Raw genomic sequence first — 16459 nt, forward strand, 5'->3', positions numbered from 1 at the left:
AGTGGCCCATGGTGGCGGTGGGGTTATGGTATGGGCAGGCGTCTGTTATGGACGAAGAACACAGGTGCATTTTATTGATGGCATTTTGAATGCACAGAGATACCGTGATGAGATCCTGAGGCCCATTGTTGTGCCATACATCCAAGAACATCACCTCATGTTGCAGCAGGATAATGCACGGCCCCATGTTACAAGGATCTGTACACAATTCTTGGAAGCTGAAAATGTCCCAGTTCTTGCATGGCTGGCATACTCACCAGACATGTCACCCATTGAGCATGTTTGGGATGCTCTGGACCGGCGTATATGACAGCGTGTACCAGTTCCTGCCAATATCCAGCAACTTCGCACAGCCATTGAAGAGGAGTGGACCAACATTCCACAGGCCACAATTGACAACCTGATCAACTCTATGCGAAGGAGATGTGTTGCACTGCATGAGGCAAATGGTGGTCACACCAGATACTGACTGGTATCCCCCCCAATAAAACAAAACTGCACCTTTCAGAGTGGCCTTTTATTGTGGACAGTCTAAGGCACACCTGTGCACTAATCATGGTGTCTAATCAGCATCTTGATATGGCACACCTGTGAGGTGGGATGGATTATCTCAGCAAAGGAGAAGTGCTCACTGTCACAGATTTAGACTGGTTTGTGAACAATATTTGAGGGAAATGGTGATATTGTGTATGTGGAAAAAGTTTTAGATCTTTGAGTTCATCTCATACAAAATGGGAGCAAAACCAAAAGTGTTGCGTTTATATTTTTGTTGAGTGTATATATATATATATATATATATATATATGTCAAATTGCTAAGTGCCACTATAATGCATCATTAGTTTTGGTCTCTATGACAAATAATGAAAGTCCACAATCTTTTTTGGGGGCGGAGTCACAGACTCACCTGGACACCTGTTATATGATAGATCTCTTGGGAGATGTATCCATGGTATAACCTGTCAGACACGTGCTCCTGGCGCATATGAATAAACCAAAAATTTACAGATGGTGCATTTTATTGATGCTTACAAATTTTCCCAGCTGAAAATGTAGCACCTGTAAAATAATATTTCTTAATTAACATACAGCATATTTTCTGTTTGTCCCTGAACTTCTCAGAGCAGAACCGCTCAGTCAGCTGTTAATTATCTGAACACACCTCTGATTAGTTCAGGGACAAATGGAAAATGTGCAGTATCTTGGGTCCTGAGGGGAGGATTGAGAAACAATGACCTACAACATTGTTTTAGTGAGTAAAACCACTACCAGTACCACTGCTAACCCATTTCTGGCCATTCTTCTTGCTGCATAAGACAATAAATATGGAGCCATTATTGTAACAAAAGTATTTCCAAATGTGTATTTCGATCTGTGTGTATGTAACCACATCCACAAATGTGCAAAAAAATGTGTGTATTGGATGTGTTCTTACACGTTACTTTTGCTACACTCTTGCAGTATTAGATCTGTAAAAGCGTGCAGCGATTTGTACGTGTGTGGAGACTTTGTGCCGCCGTGGCTATACAGCTTCCTACCACCAGTCACGTGCAAAAGTCACGTATAAGAAGACATCCAGTACACACACATTTTTTTTTTTTTTTTCACATTTGTGGATCTGGAGCAGCGCCGCATCAAATTTTGCCAGAAACTGGTTGACAGCCAGGTGGAAACCATTCGGATGATTCAGATGGCTTTCAGTGACTTTTCAGTCGTGTGACTAGCCGAGAAATTGTGGAAGAGGTGGGCATGTCACAGCATGTCCTGTGAGACTTCAACACGAAGGCGCTTTTGCTCCAACGTCAGCAGCTTCGGCATGAATTTCGCCGCCACTCTTTTTACGGAAAATCTTCTGTCACAATGGAATGTGCCAAAAAAGTGCTGATGTCCACCTCTTCTGCAATTTCTCGGATAGTCACACGAGGGTCCCGCATCACCACAGCGTTCACTTTGGAAAGGATCTGGTCATTTCAGTATGTTGATGGCCGACCAGAGCATGGCTCGCTCTCCACCGTTGTGCAGACGTCTTTAAACCGGTTGTACCGCTCCTTAATCTGTGTGATGCCCATAGCATCGTCACCGAAAGCTGTCTGAATCTTCCGAATGGTTTCCACCTGGCTATCGCCCAGTTTCTGGCAAAATTTGATGTGCCACTGCTCCAGTCGTTCCGTCTTTTTCTTTGCAATGAAACATACGTCCTCACACAAAGGGTGCTTACCAGCAAATGACACAATCGACAGGCAGGAAAAAATTCACGCATGCGCACGAAGGTTCAAGGTTGGCTGATGCAAGCACACGTGATTCAAATCCATCAGGTTTTTGCAAAAAAATAAAAAGGTCTTGTTGGGAAAGTGTAGGGACACGGACCCACAACAGGGGGCGTAAATGAACCGGACGATGGATGAGCCAAAAAATAACACTTTACTGTTGTAAATGTGCACAATGGAATACAGACAGAAACAGAATTTAGATTACAGTCAATTACATGAAGGTGGCGTGTGGGCAGGCTCGAGGATAGGAGAGCACCGTCCAGAGAAGCGCCGGGCCCCACACGATTTCCACCGCCACCGGATCTGGAAACACACAGGAGACGCCAAGTCCTGATCTCCCCAGGTGGCCACCGTCTCCAGCTGTCGGATCTGGTACTGCTGGCAGGAAACAAAACAGAAAGAGGTGAGTGGAAACACTCAGTAACTCTTCGGAATAGTCCAGTTCATGCAGGTGGGAAACAACACCTCCACCTCCGCAATAATGAACACAGTCTGTTCACTAAACCCGACCAGTTGCTTGTCTTACGAGTCGTGAAGGGGGAACTCCGTCACCCTGCCGTCAATGACTGGTTCAGCCTCCAGCTGACACAAGCACTTAGGTCCTTCTGAAAAGGATAAACAAACTGTTACGTGCGATACGGCACAGAAAAATGGCTGAGAGAATTACCTCGATTTACAGGCGATATCTCGGCAGTGAGGTGGAGATGCTGCCCGGCTTTTGTGGTGATGGCTGATGAGTGACAGCTGGCAGGGGTGATGAGTGACAGCTGTCACTCCCGGTTGGATCTGCAATGCGGCAGCGCCCTCTCGTGCCCGAAGCCCGCACTTCGGGCAGGGCGCCCTCTGGTGGTGGTGGGCCAGCAGTACCTCCTCTTCAGCGGCCCACACAACAGGACCCCCCCCTCAACGGGCGCCTCCTGGCGCCCGACCAGGCTTGTCGGGGTGTCGGGTGTAGAAATCAACCAGGAGGGCCGGGTCCAGGATGAAGCTCCTCTTCACCCAGGAGCGTTCTTCGGGTCCATACCCCTCCCAGTCCACCAAGTACTGGAACCCCTGGCCCTTCCGACGGACGTCCAGGAGCCGGCGCACCGTCCAAGCCGGCTCCCCGTCGATGATCCGGGAGCACAGAGGGGTGAGGTGTGGTGTGGTTTCAGTCTGGACACATGGAAAACAGGGTGGATCCGCAGTGAAGCTGGGAGTTGGAGCTTCACTGCGGCCGGGTTGATGATCTTGAGGATCTTGAAGGGACCAATGAAGTGTTCCTTCAGTTTCGGGGAGTCCACTTGCAGGGATATGTCCTTTGTTGATAGCCACACTTCCTGCCCGGGCTGGTATGCAGGGGCCGGGGAACGCCGGCGGTCTGCATGAGCCTTAGCCCTCATCCGGGCCTTCAAGAGGGCAGAACGGGTGGTGCGCCACACCCGACAGCATCTTCGCAGGGGGGCCTGGACCGAGGGCACACCGACCTCTCCCTCCACCACGGGAAACAATGGGGGCTGGAACCCCAGACACACCTCAAACGGGGAGAGGCCGGTGGCAGAGGACACCTGGCTGTTATGCATGTACTCGATCCAGGCCAGATGTTCACTCCAGGCCGTCGGGTGCGCGGATGTCACACAGCGTAAAGTCTGTTCCAGTTCTTGGTTGCCCGTTCTGCCTGTCCGTTAGTCTGCGGGTGATACCCGGAAGAGAGGCACACGGTGGCCCCCAGTTCTCTGCAGAAACTCCTCCAGACTTGAGAGGAGAACTGGGGACCACGATCGGAGACGATGTCTGTAGGTATCCCATGCGGACGCACGACGTGGTGGACCAGGAGGTCTGCTGTCTCCTGGGCCATAGGGAGCTTCGGGAGGGCCACGAAGTGGGCGGCCTTGGAGAACCGGTCCACTATCGTGAGGATGGTTGTCATGCCCTGGGATGGCGGGAGGCCCGTGACGAAGTCCAGGCCGATGTGGGACCAGGGGAGATGGGGCACAGGTAACGGCTGGAGGAGTCCCTGTGCCCGTTGATGGTCAGCTTTTCCCCTGGCGCAGGTGGTACAAGCCTGGACATAGTCCCGGACGTCAGCTTCCATGGACGCCCACCAGAAGCGCTGCCGGACTACCGCCACGGTCCATCGCACCCCTGGATGGCAGGAGAGCTTGGAACCGTGGCAGAAGTCCAGGACTGCAGCTCTGGCTTCTGGTGGGACGTAGAGGCGGTTCTTCGGTCCTTTTCCTGGGTCCGGGTTCCGTGCCAGAGCCTCCCGGACGATCTTCTCCACGTCCCAGGTGAGGGTGGCCACAATAGTGGACTCAGGAATGATGGATTCTGGCGGATCCGACAGCTCTGTTTTGACTTCGTCTTCGTGGACCCTGACAGGGCATCCGATCTTTGGTTCTTGGTCCCGGGGCGATAGGTGATCCGGAAGTCAAAACGCCCGAAGAACAGTGACCAGCCGGCTTGCCTGGGGTTCAGCCGCTTGGCGGTCCTGATGTACTCCAGGTTCCGGTTGTCCATGAAAACCGTAAATGGCACCACAGCTCCCTCCAACAAATGTCTCCACTCCTCAAGAGCCTCTTTCACTGCGAGGAGTTCCCAATTGCCCACGTCATAGTTCCGCTCCGCCGGGGTCAACCTGCGTGAAAAATAGGCACATGGGTGGAGGACTTTGTCGGACTCTCCGCTCTGGGACAACACGGCTCCTATCCCTGAGTCAGAGGCGTCCACTTCAACCACGAACTGGCGGTTAGGATCGGGCTGCACCAGAACTGGTGCAGTCGAGAACCGGTGTTTCAACTCCCTGAATGCAGCCTCGCACCGATCCGACCAGGTGAAGGGGACTTTGGAGGAGGTCAGGGCTGTCAAGGGGCTAACCACCTGACTGTACCCCTTGATGAACCTCCTATAGAAGTTTGCAAAGCCGAGGAACTGCTGCAGCTTCCTACGGCTTGTTGGTTGGGGCCAATCTCTCACCGCCGCAACCTTGGCCGGATCAGGGGCGACGGAGTTGGAGGAGATTATGAACCCCAGGAAGGACAAAGAAGTGCAGTGGAACTCGCACTTCTCGCCCTTCACAAACAGCCGGTTCTCCAACAACCGCTGCAGGACCTGACATACATGCTGGACATGAGTCTCAGGATCCGGGGAAAAGATGAGTATATCATCTAGATATACGAAGATGAATCGGTGCAGGAAGTCCCGCAAGACGTCATTTACCAAAGCTTGGAACGTCGCGGGGGCGTTAATGAGGCCGAACAGCATGACCAGGTACTCAAAATGACCTAATGGGGTGTTAAATGCCGTCTTCCATTCATCTCCCTTCCGGATCCGAACCAGGTGGTACGCATTCCTAAGATCGATTTTGGCTCCATGCAGGGGCGTGAACACTGAATCTAACAGGGGCAACGGGTATCGATTGCGAACCGTAATCTCGTTCAGCCCTCTGTAATCAATGCATGGACGGAGTCCGCCGTCTTTCTTGCCCACAAAAAAGAAACCAGCACCCATCGGGGAGGTGGAATTTCGGATCAGCCCGGCAGCTAATGAGTCCCGGATGTAGGTCTCCATTGATTCGCGCTCTGGGCGTGAGAGATTGTACAGCCTGCTGGACGGGTACTCAACGCCTGGAATCAAATCAATGGCGCAATCATACGGACAGTGCCGGGGAAGAGTGAGTGCCAGATCTTTGCTGAAGACGTCAGCAAGATCGTGGTACTCCTCGGGCACCGCCATCAGATTGGGGGGGACTTTAGCCTCCTCATTAGCCGTCACACCGGGGGGGAACCGAGGATCCTAAACACTCCCAGTGGAAGGTTTCGCTCCACTGAGCCACAACCCCAGACGGCCAATCAATCCGGGGATTGTGTTTTATCATCCAACGGAAGCCTAAAATCATGCGGGAGGTAGAAGGAGTCACATAAAACTCAATCTCCTCCCGATGATTCCCAGACACTACCAGAGTTACTGGCAGTGTCTTGTGTGTGATTAAAGGGAGAAGGGTGCCATCTAGTGCCCGCACCTTCAATGGTGAAGGAAGCGCCACCAGAGGGAGCCATACTTCCCTTGCCCATCTGCTGTCCAGCAGATACCCTTCTGACCCCGTGTCAATCCAGTGCTGGGGTCTGAAGGGTTAGATCCCCATTCAGGATCGTAACTGGGAGACGTGCAGATATGCGTGTATGTCCCACGTGAATGTTATGACCCACCCTTAGCCCTGTCTCTGAAGGCGAGTGTTGTCGTATTGGCCGTTTGGGGCAGTTTTTCTGTATGTGCTCTTTTGAGCTGCAGAGAAAACACTCCCCACGGGCCAGCCTCCTCATTCTGTCATCTGATCTCCTTTTGGCCCTGCTCGTCTCCCTAGCAACATCAGCAGGGGGAGCTGTTGCCACACGGAGCGCTGAGGCTGTGGAGCGTGGGGAGGGCGGAACCTTTTCAGACCCGGAAGGGAGAGGGACGGCGCGTGCCCAGCCACGTCCTTCGTCTCGCTCCCGACGGCGTTGTTCTAACCGATTGTCTAATCGTATGACTAGATCAATAGGCCCGTCCAAATCCCGCGGCTCGTCCTTAGCCACCAGATGCTCCTTTAGGACCAGAGACAGTCCGTTTACAAAGGCGGCACGGAGTGCAACAGTATTCCAGCCGGACCTCACAGCCGCGGAAGTCGACTCGGCTGCACTTCGACGCCCCTGTCTCATAGACAGCAGCACCGTTGAAGCGGTCTCGCCTCTATGTGGGTGATCGAACACCAGTCTGAACTCCCTCACAAACTCAGTATACACCGTTAGGAGCCGTGAATTCTGCTCCCAAAGCGCCGTAGCCCAGGCGCGTGCCTCCACTCGAAGCACATTAATCACATAAGCCACCCGGCTTGAGTCCGACGCGTACATGACGGGACGCTGTGCAAAGACGAGCGAACACTGCATTAAGAAGTCTGCGCACGTCTCTACACAACCTCCGTACGGTTCCGGGGGACTTATGTATGCTTCAGGGGACGGTGGGGGGGTTCGTTGAACGACCAGTGGAATGTCTAATTCTGCACCAGGACAGCAGGAGGAGGAGCTGCAGCCGCGCCCTGTGCACGCGCTTCCACCTCCGCGGTGAGAGCCTCCATCCTGCGATTGAGTATATTGCTCTGCTCGGTCACTAAGTCCATCCGAGCAGTGAAGGCGGTTAAGATGCGCTGCAACTCACCTAACACGCCTCCTGCTGGTGCCTGTGCACCCTGCTCTTCCATTGGTTGTTCAACAGATGGTTGACGCCCCTCGGAATCCATGACGTTGGCCGAGATATCCTGTTGGGAAAGTGTAGGGACACGGACCCACAACAGGGGGCGTAAATGAACCGGACGATGGATGAGCCAAAAAATAACACTTTACTGTTGTAAATGTGCACAACGGAATACAGACAGAAACAGAATTTAGATTACAGTCAATTACACGAAGGTGGTGTGTGGGCAGGCTCGAGGATAGGAGAGCACCATCCAGAGAAGAGCCAGGCCCCACACGATTTCCACCGCCACCAGATCTGGAAACACACAGGAGACGCCAAGTCCTGATCTCCCCAGGTGGCCACCGTCTCCAGCTGTCGGATCTGGTACTGCTGGCAGGAAACAAAACAGAAAAAGAGGTGAGTGGAAACACTCAGTAACTCCTCGGAATAGTCCAGTTCATGCAGGTGGGAAACAACACCTCCACCTCCGCAATAATGAACACAGTTTGTTCACTAAACCCGACCAGTTGCTTGTCTTACGAGTCGTGAAGGGGGAACTCCGTCACCCTGCCGTCAACGACTGGTTCAGCCTCCAGCTGACACAAGCACTTAGGTCCTTCTGAAAAGGATAAACAAACTGTTACGTGCGATACGGCACAGAAAAACGGCTGAGAGAATTACCTCGATTTACAGGCGATATCTTGGCAGTGAGGTGGAGATGCTGCCCGGCTTTTGTGGTGATGGCTGATGAGTGACAGCTGGCAGGGGTGATGAGTGACAGCTGTCACTCCCGGTTGGATCTGCAATGCAGCAGCGCCCTCTCATGCCCGAAGCCCGCACTTCGGGCAGGGCGCCCTCTGGTGGTGGTGGGCCAGCAGTACCTCCTCTTCAGTGGCCCACACAACAGGTCTGACACTTTTCTAACAGACCTCGTATGTACCGCTTTCAATTAATGTCGTGGGCATGCTTTAAAAAATTACTAACATACAGATTTTGATTTGAGGTTGATCTGTATCAGGAGGTTGTGTAACAAAATTGTGACATATTTTATGACTGAACTCATTTCCACGAAACCTGGTGAAAATGCTGGGTCTAATTTAGTATCTGAAATCATTACTTTTTAGGTTTGAACAGCACAAGAAGCAGAACGAAAAAATTTTGGATTTATTTCTTTTTTGTCAAGCTGAGGAATATAGTCTAATTTTAGTTTTGAAGGTGCATTCACACCTTACTAGTCCTATTACATTTTTTTTTAACAATTTTACTAACTTGAATATAAATATATATACTCTTGGATACAAGGTGATAAAGAAAAAGTCAAAGTAAAATATCAGTTTGTTTGTTTGTTTTTTTTGCATGAACAAACTGCTGGTTCCTCGTTGAACCTAAACCAACCTGTGATGGGGTTTTGGCAGCCGCTACATTTCTTTGCCACACAGGTCTTGTAGCAGTCGACACAGAAGACCTGATCCTGGTGGTTGGTGAAACTGGTTCCTGCCAGAGGCTTTGAGCAGGAGCTGCACACAAAACAGTGGCTGTGCCATGGCTGGTTCTGGTAGTTCACCCCTCCAGAGGTTATAGGCTGGAGTCGGCCATGGAAAGCAAAGACAGGAAGAAAAGACAGCTCAGTGAAATGCACAGTTGTATTACTGTCATTTCTAGATCAAATGATGACGTGTACAGTGCATCTGGAAAGTATTCACAGCACTTCACTTTTTCCACATTTTGTTATGTTACAGCCTTATTCCAAAATGGATGAAATTAATTTTTTCCCCTCAAGATCCTATGCACAATACCCCATAATGACAATGTGAAAAAAATTTTGGTCTGATGAGACAACGATTGAACTCTTTGGCCTGAATGCCAGGTGTCATGTTTGGAGGAAACCAGGCACCATCCCTAGAGTGAAGCATGGTGGTGGTGCAGCATCATGCTGTGGGGATGTTTCTCAGTGGCAGGAACTGGGAGACTAGTCAGGATTGAGGGAAAGATGAATGCAGCAATGTACAGAGACATCCTGGATGAAAACCTGCTCCAGAGTGCTCTTGACCTCAGACTGGGGCGACGGTTTCCTCTTTCAGCAGGACAATGACCCTAACTAAGCACACAGCCAAGATATCAAAGGAGTGGATTCAGAACAACTCTGTGAATGTCCTTGAGTGGCCCAGTCAGAGCCCAGACCTGAATCTGATTGAACATCTCTGGAAAGTTCTGAAAATGGCTGTGCATCGACGCTCCCCATCAAACCTGATGGAGCTTGAGAGGTGCTTCAAAGAGGAATGAGCAAAACTGCCTAAAGATAGGGGCACAAAGCTTGTGGCATCATATTCAAGAAGACTTGAGGCTGTAATTGCTGCCAAAGGTGCATCAAAAAAGTATTGAGCAAACGGTGTGAATACTTATGTACAAGTGATTTCTTAGTTTTGTTATTTTTAATAAATTTGCAAAAATTTCAAACTAAACTTTTTTTCATGTTGTCATTATGGAGTGTTGTGTGTAGAAATTTGAGAGGAAAAAAAATAATTAATCCATTCTGGAATAAGGCTGTAACTAGAGCTGAAACAACTAATCGAGTTAATCGATTAAAATCGATTATTAAAATAGTTTGTTACCGCAAATGTTTCGTTTCTTCCATATACTCAACCGAGCTTTGCTTTGAATCTTGAACCAATGAAGGATTGCTTCGAGCTGCTGCTTCGTTGGTTTCATTTGTTTTATTTCGCTTTATCTTAATTTTGTTCCACTAAAACCCTAAAGAGCATATGTCTGTGAGGAATATTTACCTTTTTTATGTTAAACTGACCTGTTATGGTCTTCTGAAAGAGTTGATAGATGTATTTTATGCTAACGCTGATGCTAATGCGTTAGCATGTCTATGGCGTTTTCAATGTTAAAGTTAGCATTAAGCTGCTGGCATTTCAGCATGTTTGTGCATTTGTTTTCTGTATAATAATTAATGGCTCAGCATTTGTTGTCGTAAAAGAGTCAAATGTATTACAAACTGTAATATTTTTAAATTTATTTGTATTTATATATTAATAATAATAGCAACAATAATAATAGTAATAATAACTAATAATGCTACAATACATTTTTAGAGAAAGAGACATGAGTCACATGTGTCATTGTGAAATGACCACATAGTTTACAGGTTATACAGAGAATGTTGCACATATGAGTCAGGCTACAGTTTTTGATTTAGGTTTTATGGTTATCTAGTTATACTAATTGCTCATTTGCAGCAACAAAAATACCGCTTTTTTCACCATATATTTGATAACATTTATATATTTAAATGTTTTATGGCAACTCAGCACTTTGATAAAGCAGTGTCATTTGAAATTATTATTTTCTGTTCTTTATTATAAACTGTTGTATTCTTCATTATTTTATATTTCAACAGCCAAGGGACGTTTGACAATTTGTTGATTTTCAAGTATTTTAAGTTTTCAAATAATGTTCTGTTGTTCAAGGTGATAGAGAGAGGTTGAATGGGGCATTAATCCTTGTTCTGTGATGTGATATTTAGCCCAAAAAAATTGGTTGGGTCTGTAATGGCTCAGAACCTTCCTAAAAGGCTCTCTGAAACAGCTATGATACTATGCTGGGTTTAGAATGCCTCATTTGCTTTTAATGGCGTAGTTTCGGAACTTATTTGGCAACCTCATTATGAAATGCACGTAGGTGTTGGCGCTGATCGGTTGCCGTTGTTTGATTGGCTGCCCTTGCTCTCTCGCCTTTGAACCACTGCTTCGATTGGGTCAAGGTTCAAAGCAAAGCCGCGCTACAGAAAAGTTGTTTACGGACCCGCTGCAGGATCTGTAATCAATAGAGATATTATAATTTTCCTGACAAACACCCCCCAAAACAATGGCCACTCTGAAGGACCGATAACATAATCGTTAAGCACAAAGCTTATTGATGTTGGTGGATCAAGTCATTTCTTAACGATACCCGAAAGGAAACGGTTCTCAATACGCATCCCTAGCTGCTAAGGGGTTAGCTCATTGCCTTTAGAGGAACAAACCAGAGCTAACATGCCATTCTAACGTGCAATTCTTACAACAGGAATATGGCGCAACACAAATATAAACAAAAGAAAATGTGATACTCACAGGCTGTACTGATTGCTGGGGTTTAGTTTGTCGCAGAGTCGGAACTGACCCTCTACTGAGTATTAAATGCCGACTGAAGCCAGCTCGAAATTGTGCAAGGTTTGTGAAACAGTCCTCCGTGAAATGCGCAGAGCAAAGAAATAGTCGGTGGTTGTATGTACTGGGGATGCGGTTAAAAATGAATAAAAGCCAGTGATCGCGTACATTGCTTTACGTGGGAAGAATATGTAAAGATCGTAGTCCGCTAAAACAGCCTGGGAAAGCACACCTGTAGCTCGCCATTGCTCCTCTTCGAGTGTTACGAATGGGTGGGCACAACCTTATGAATAATTAATTTCGAAGGGGCTTGTGTGAACGGGGTGGGTGTGTGTGTGTGTGGGGGGGGGGGGGGGGGGGGGGGGGGCTATTGGTGAAAAAGTGACGCACGTTTTCTCTCAAAAACAGATTGGCCTGTTTTCTAGGGGCAATTCAAAAAAGGAGAAATACTTGAAATAGAGGTTCTGAAACTTGCTGGCACCTCGTGTGTATTCCCCTCAGCGGGGAGACTCTGAACTCAATCAATCAATCAATCAATCAATCAATTTTATTTATATAGCGCCAAATCACAACAAACAGTTGCCCCAAGGCGCTTTATATTGCAAGGCAAGGCCATACAATAATTACGTAAAAACCCCAACGGTCAAAACGACCCCCTGTGAGCAAGCACTTGGCGACAGTGGGAAGGAAAAACGCCCTTTTAACAGGAAGAAACCTCCAGCAGAACCAGGCTCAGGGAGGGGCAGTCTTCTGCTGGGACTGGTTGGGGTTGAGGGAGAGAACCCGGAAAAAGACATGCTGTGGAGGGGAGCAGAGATCAATCACTAATGATTAAATGCAGAGTGGTGCATACAGAGCAAAAGAAGAAAGAAACACTCAGTGCATCATGGGAACCCCCCAGCAGTCTAAGTCTATAGCAGCATAACTAAGGGATGGTTCAGGGTCACCTGATCCAGCCCTAACTATAAGCTTTAGCAAAAAGGAAAGTTTTAAGCCTAATCTTAAAAGTAGAGAGGGTGTCTGTCTCCCTGATCTGAATTGGGAGCTGGTTCCACAGGAACTAACACCAAAAACAGGAACTAACACCAAAAACATGAAAAAGATGATTTTGATTCTGTGATGGAAGGAGAGAAATATTGTTTCCTTGGCACATTTTTTAAAAATTCCCCCCAATCCGATTAATCGTGTTGGAACCCCATCAGATTCATCGATGATCCAAATAATTGTTTGTTGCAGCCCTAGCTGTAATAACAAAATGTGGAAAAAGTGAAGCGCTGTGAATACTTTCCTCATGCACCGTATATACAGAGAAAAACTCCTGATGCAACATTGAATTTTTTTTTTCACATATTTAGTATATCTTGGTACAGGTCATGGTAAATCCAAATCCCATGAAAACAATACTGTTTGTATAATCAGGATTTATTTATTTTTATTGATCATTTATTTAAATGTTATTTGATAGGGATGATGCAGTTCTGATCAATTCATCAGATGGCATGAAACTGGTTGTTTCATAGTTTCCCCTAATGGCTAAAACACAAGCAAACCAGTTTATTTTATACACAGCAAAATTCATAAAGCTCTACACCGCACTCACAAACACTAAGGTGACAGAAAAATAGTGGCAATAAATAATAACAATTTTCTGCACACTTAACTCCAAGTAGATCTTTAATATATCTTTTTTAGACCAGGCTTTTGGTCCGAAGACCGATACACAAACACAGCAAAATTTACCAGAACAGAAAACATTGTTAGCAAATTAAAAAGATAAAAAAAGCTCTTAAAATTCTTCATGCACACTGAAGAAATCATTACCCCAAATCATTACATTTTTTGCCTTAATCATTCCAATTATTTATGTATTATTTATTAACATTTTTATAGCAATAAAGTAATTTCTCTATTTCCTGAGCTCTGCTGCTTCCAGATCAGCTCATTTGGATGAGAGTTTAGTTTCATGTATCCACTGTTGCAGAAATGTGTGTAGTCCATCGATTTCTATTTAATCCACTAGATGCCGGATGCAGCCTGTGAGCTGTTGCCAGCAGCCTCCATCTTGCTTAGCGTTACTCCACGTTGTCAGGCATTAGATTAAATAGAAATCTATGATGCGCTGACTTAAACTTGGCTTAAAGTGATCAGAAAATTCTCTTTTGTGCAGCGGCCAGGTGCTGCAACAAGCTGACAAAGGATTGTCAGCTGGTTAAATAAATAAAAAACAAATAATAATAAATTGTGTAGTGAGCTTTCATAAGTGTGTATTATATATAATATGAAGGATGTGGGGGGGGGATGACTAGAATTGCTTAATTAAAAGTCCCTTCGGCTGCTCCCTTGTTTTCACTCGGGGTCGCCACAGCAAAGCCAAGGTGCATGTTGATTTGGCACAAGTTTTACGCCGGATGCCCTTCCTGACGCAACTCCACAGTACATGGAGAAACATGGCAGGGGTGGGATTTGAACCGGGAACCTTCTGCACTGAAACCTAGAAAATTATTTATTTTGTTGTCGAGCTGTATTCTGTAAAGTAGTGACTTCGGTTTTACTGCCTGAATGCTTTGTCGTGATAAATATTTCACCATTCGTTTAGTGATTCAAGTAGATGTCTCACTTTCATATGTCTCAATTTATCCCTTTTTAATTAGCCTCTGGTTTTTCCTCACATCAGGCTTTCCATCCTGAGATATTCTGTAAGAGCAAATTCATAGAATGGAAATGCTTTTTCTCTCAATTTGGTGGGTCACATGACAGTCACTTTGTCATTGTATATTCTACTAATATAAGAATATATACGAATGACATTAATTTCTCTGTGATATACTCATACTCCATATTCCAGTGTAGTGTTTTCAGATTTCTTTCAACTTGGTCCAAAAATGATTGAATAATCATTTATTTTATTTGAAATTTTTGTGGAGAAGCGCTCCGTAAAAGCAGCGCCGTAGGTGGGTTGAGAGCCGTCTTATATTAATATCTTTAATATGATGCGAGCGCGCAAAGCTCTTACTTTCACCACTGACTATTTCCCATCTTTAACTTAACTTCATAATGAAATTAATTATGAATCAGACTAGTATCTCATGTCGTGGCAGACATAATGTGTTTGACAAACTGATGGTATTATTTTCTATCTTGCTTCACAACATCTGGACTGGGACTAACAAATTCATTCAAGTCTATTATATAAATAGTCTGATCCACTTCCCAATTTTTTTTTGACAAATATTGGCTGTACAAATGTGACAGACTGGCATCCTGTCCAGGGTGTACCCCGCCTCGCGCTCTATGACTGCTGGGATAGGCTCCAACCCCCCGTGCAACGTAATTGGACTAAGTTGAAGTCTGAGTGAAAAGGGCATGAAGGCTACAGTGCTGCAGTAGGCACTTGACCTCGATCTTCAAGGAATGCATCCTTGCTGAAAATGAAAATCCTGGAAATTTACAGAGGTCAGTGTTTATCACACATTGATGCAATTTTTGGCTCTGTGCCCAAAACTAGCTGAAGGCCATTCATCATCGAATGTGACCTTGACATTCAAGAGATGTATCCTTGCTCAAATTTGGTAAACATGTACCGTTTCTTTAAAAGGTTATTGGGAATACAGTGTTGTGGATCTTGGGGTTCCCCCGGAGGAGCTGGGGGAGGTGTGTGTGGATCGGGAGGTCTGGGCGGCTTTGCTTGAGCTGCTGCCCCCGCGACCCGACTCCGGATAAAGTGGAAGAAAATGGATGGATGGATTTTATTTTATTGTTTTATTAGTATTTTATTAATTTTTAGGAGTGGGTTAACTTCTGTGTTTTTGGTGTTTTTCATAAAAATTTTTTATATGATGCTGGCAGAGAGGGTGGTTCTCTTGGAGAGCCGTGTTCGTAAGTTGGAACAGCTTATCAGCCTTGTGAACATTGATGTTACGGGCATTGTTGATGTTGACCCAGCTGTTATGCATACTGGCATTAGTAAAGAGGGGATGACCGGAGAGGATGGTTTTCGAACTGTCATCGGGCGGAGGAAGCCACATGGGGCTCGGCGGAAGTCACGTGGGACGCGGTGCCCGGTTGTGGCACCCAAATTATATTCGCCTGTGCGAACTATGAACTGATTTTCTCCTCTCGATATGCCTGATGTCAGTCTTTTGAGCCCACGGACCTCCACTCCTGTCCCCAGGCCGAAACGTCGGGTGTTAGTGATAGGGGATTCCATCACCCGTAAGGTTGAGTTGAAGACGCCAGCTGATGTTCAGTGTTTTCCTGGGGTGAGAGCTCCTGACATTGCCTCTTACCTCAGGGTACTAATGCTGCAAAATGGTAAACAGACTAAGAAACATGACATGAAATACAGTCATATAGTTATTCGTGTTGGGGCAAATGATGTTAAGATGAAGCAGTCAGAAATCACAAAAATGAATATAGAGAGGACTTGTGACCTTGCTAGAAGGTCATGTTGGCATTGATTAATAGTTTGTGGTCCCCTCCCCTCCCGGGGTGGTGATGAGGTTTTTAGCAGGCTGTTATTGTTAAATAAGTGGCTGGCACAGTTTTGCACACAACATGGTTTTGGTTTTGTCGACAACTGGCCTTCGTTCTGGGGCCGGCGTGATTTGTTGATGCCGGATGGCCTTCACCCTACTAGAGAGGGAGCTGCCATCTTGTTCGCGAATATAGATAGGGCTCTGCAGGGAGGGTAACACTTGGAGTTTACAGCAGGTTGCAGAACATGGGATGAATGTAGGTGTGGGATCCACTGGTTTAGCGGGGAATTTAGTGCGGACAATCCAAGGTGCTGAAAGTGTTTTTTTGGGAGGGCGATTCATCAGATTGAGACTGTGGCCTGCTCCTGTAGACA

General features: G+C 46.7%; 1 protein-coding gene across 3 annotated transcripts in view; it reads right to left on the reverse strand.

Moving 5' to 3' along the window:
• Positions 1-16459, reverse strand: part of LOC117517153 (four and a half LIM domains protein 1-like) — a 70331-nt gene that overhangs the window by 11063 nt on the left and 42809 nt on the right. For all 3 annotated transcript variants that reach the window (XM_034178072.1, XM_034178069.1, XM_034178070.1), the window contains one exon: positions 8855-9041. In XM_034178072.1, coding sequence (XP_034033963.1) covers positions 8855-9041 — 187 coding nt within the window. The remainder of the gene's footprint in view (positions 1-8854; positions 9042-16459) is intronic.

The sequence above is a fragment of the Thalassophryne amazonica genome, chromosome 9, assembly GCF_902500255.1.
Source record: "Thalassophryne amazonica chromosome 9, fThaAma1.1, whole genome shotgun sequence".
NCBI classification, from domain to species: Eukaryota; Metazoa; Chordata; class Actinopteri; order Batrachoidiformes; family Batrachoididae; genus Thalassophryne; species Thalassophryne amazonica.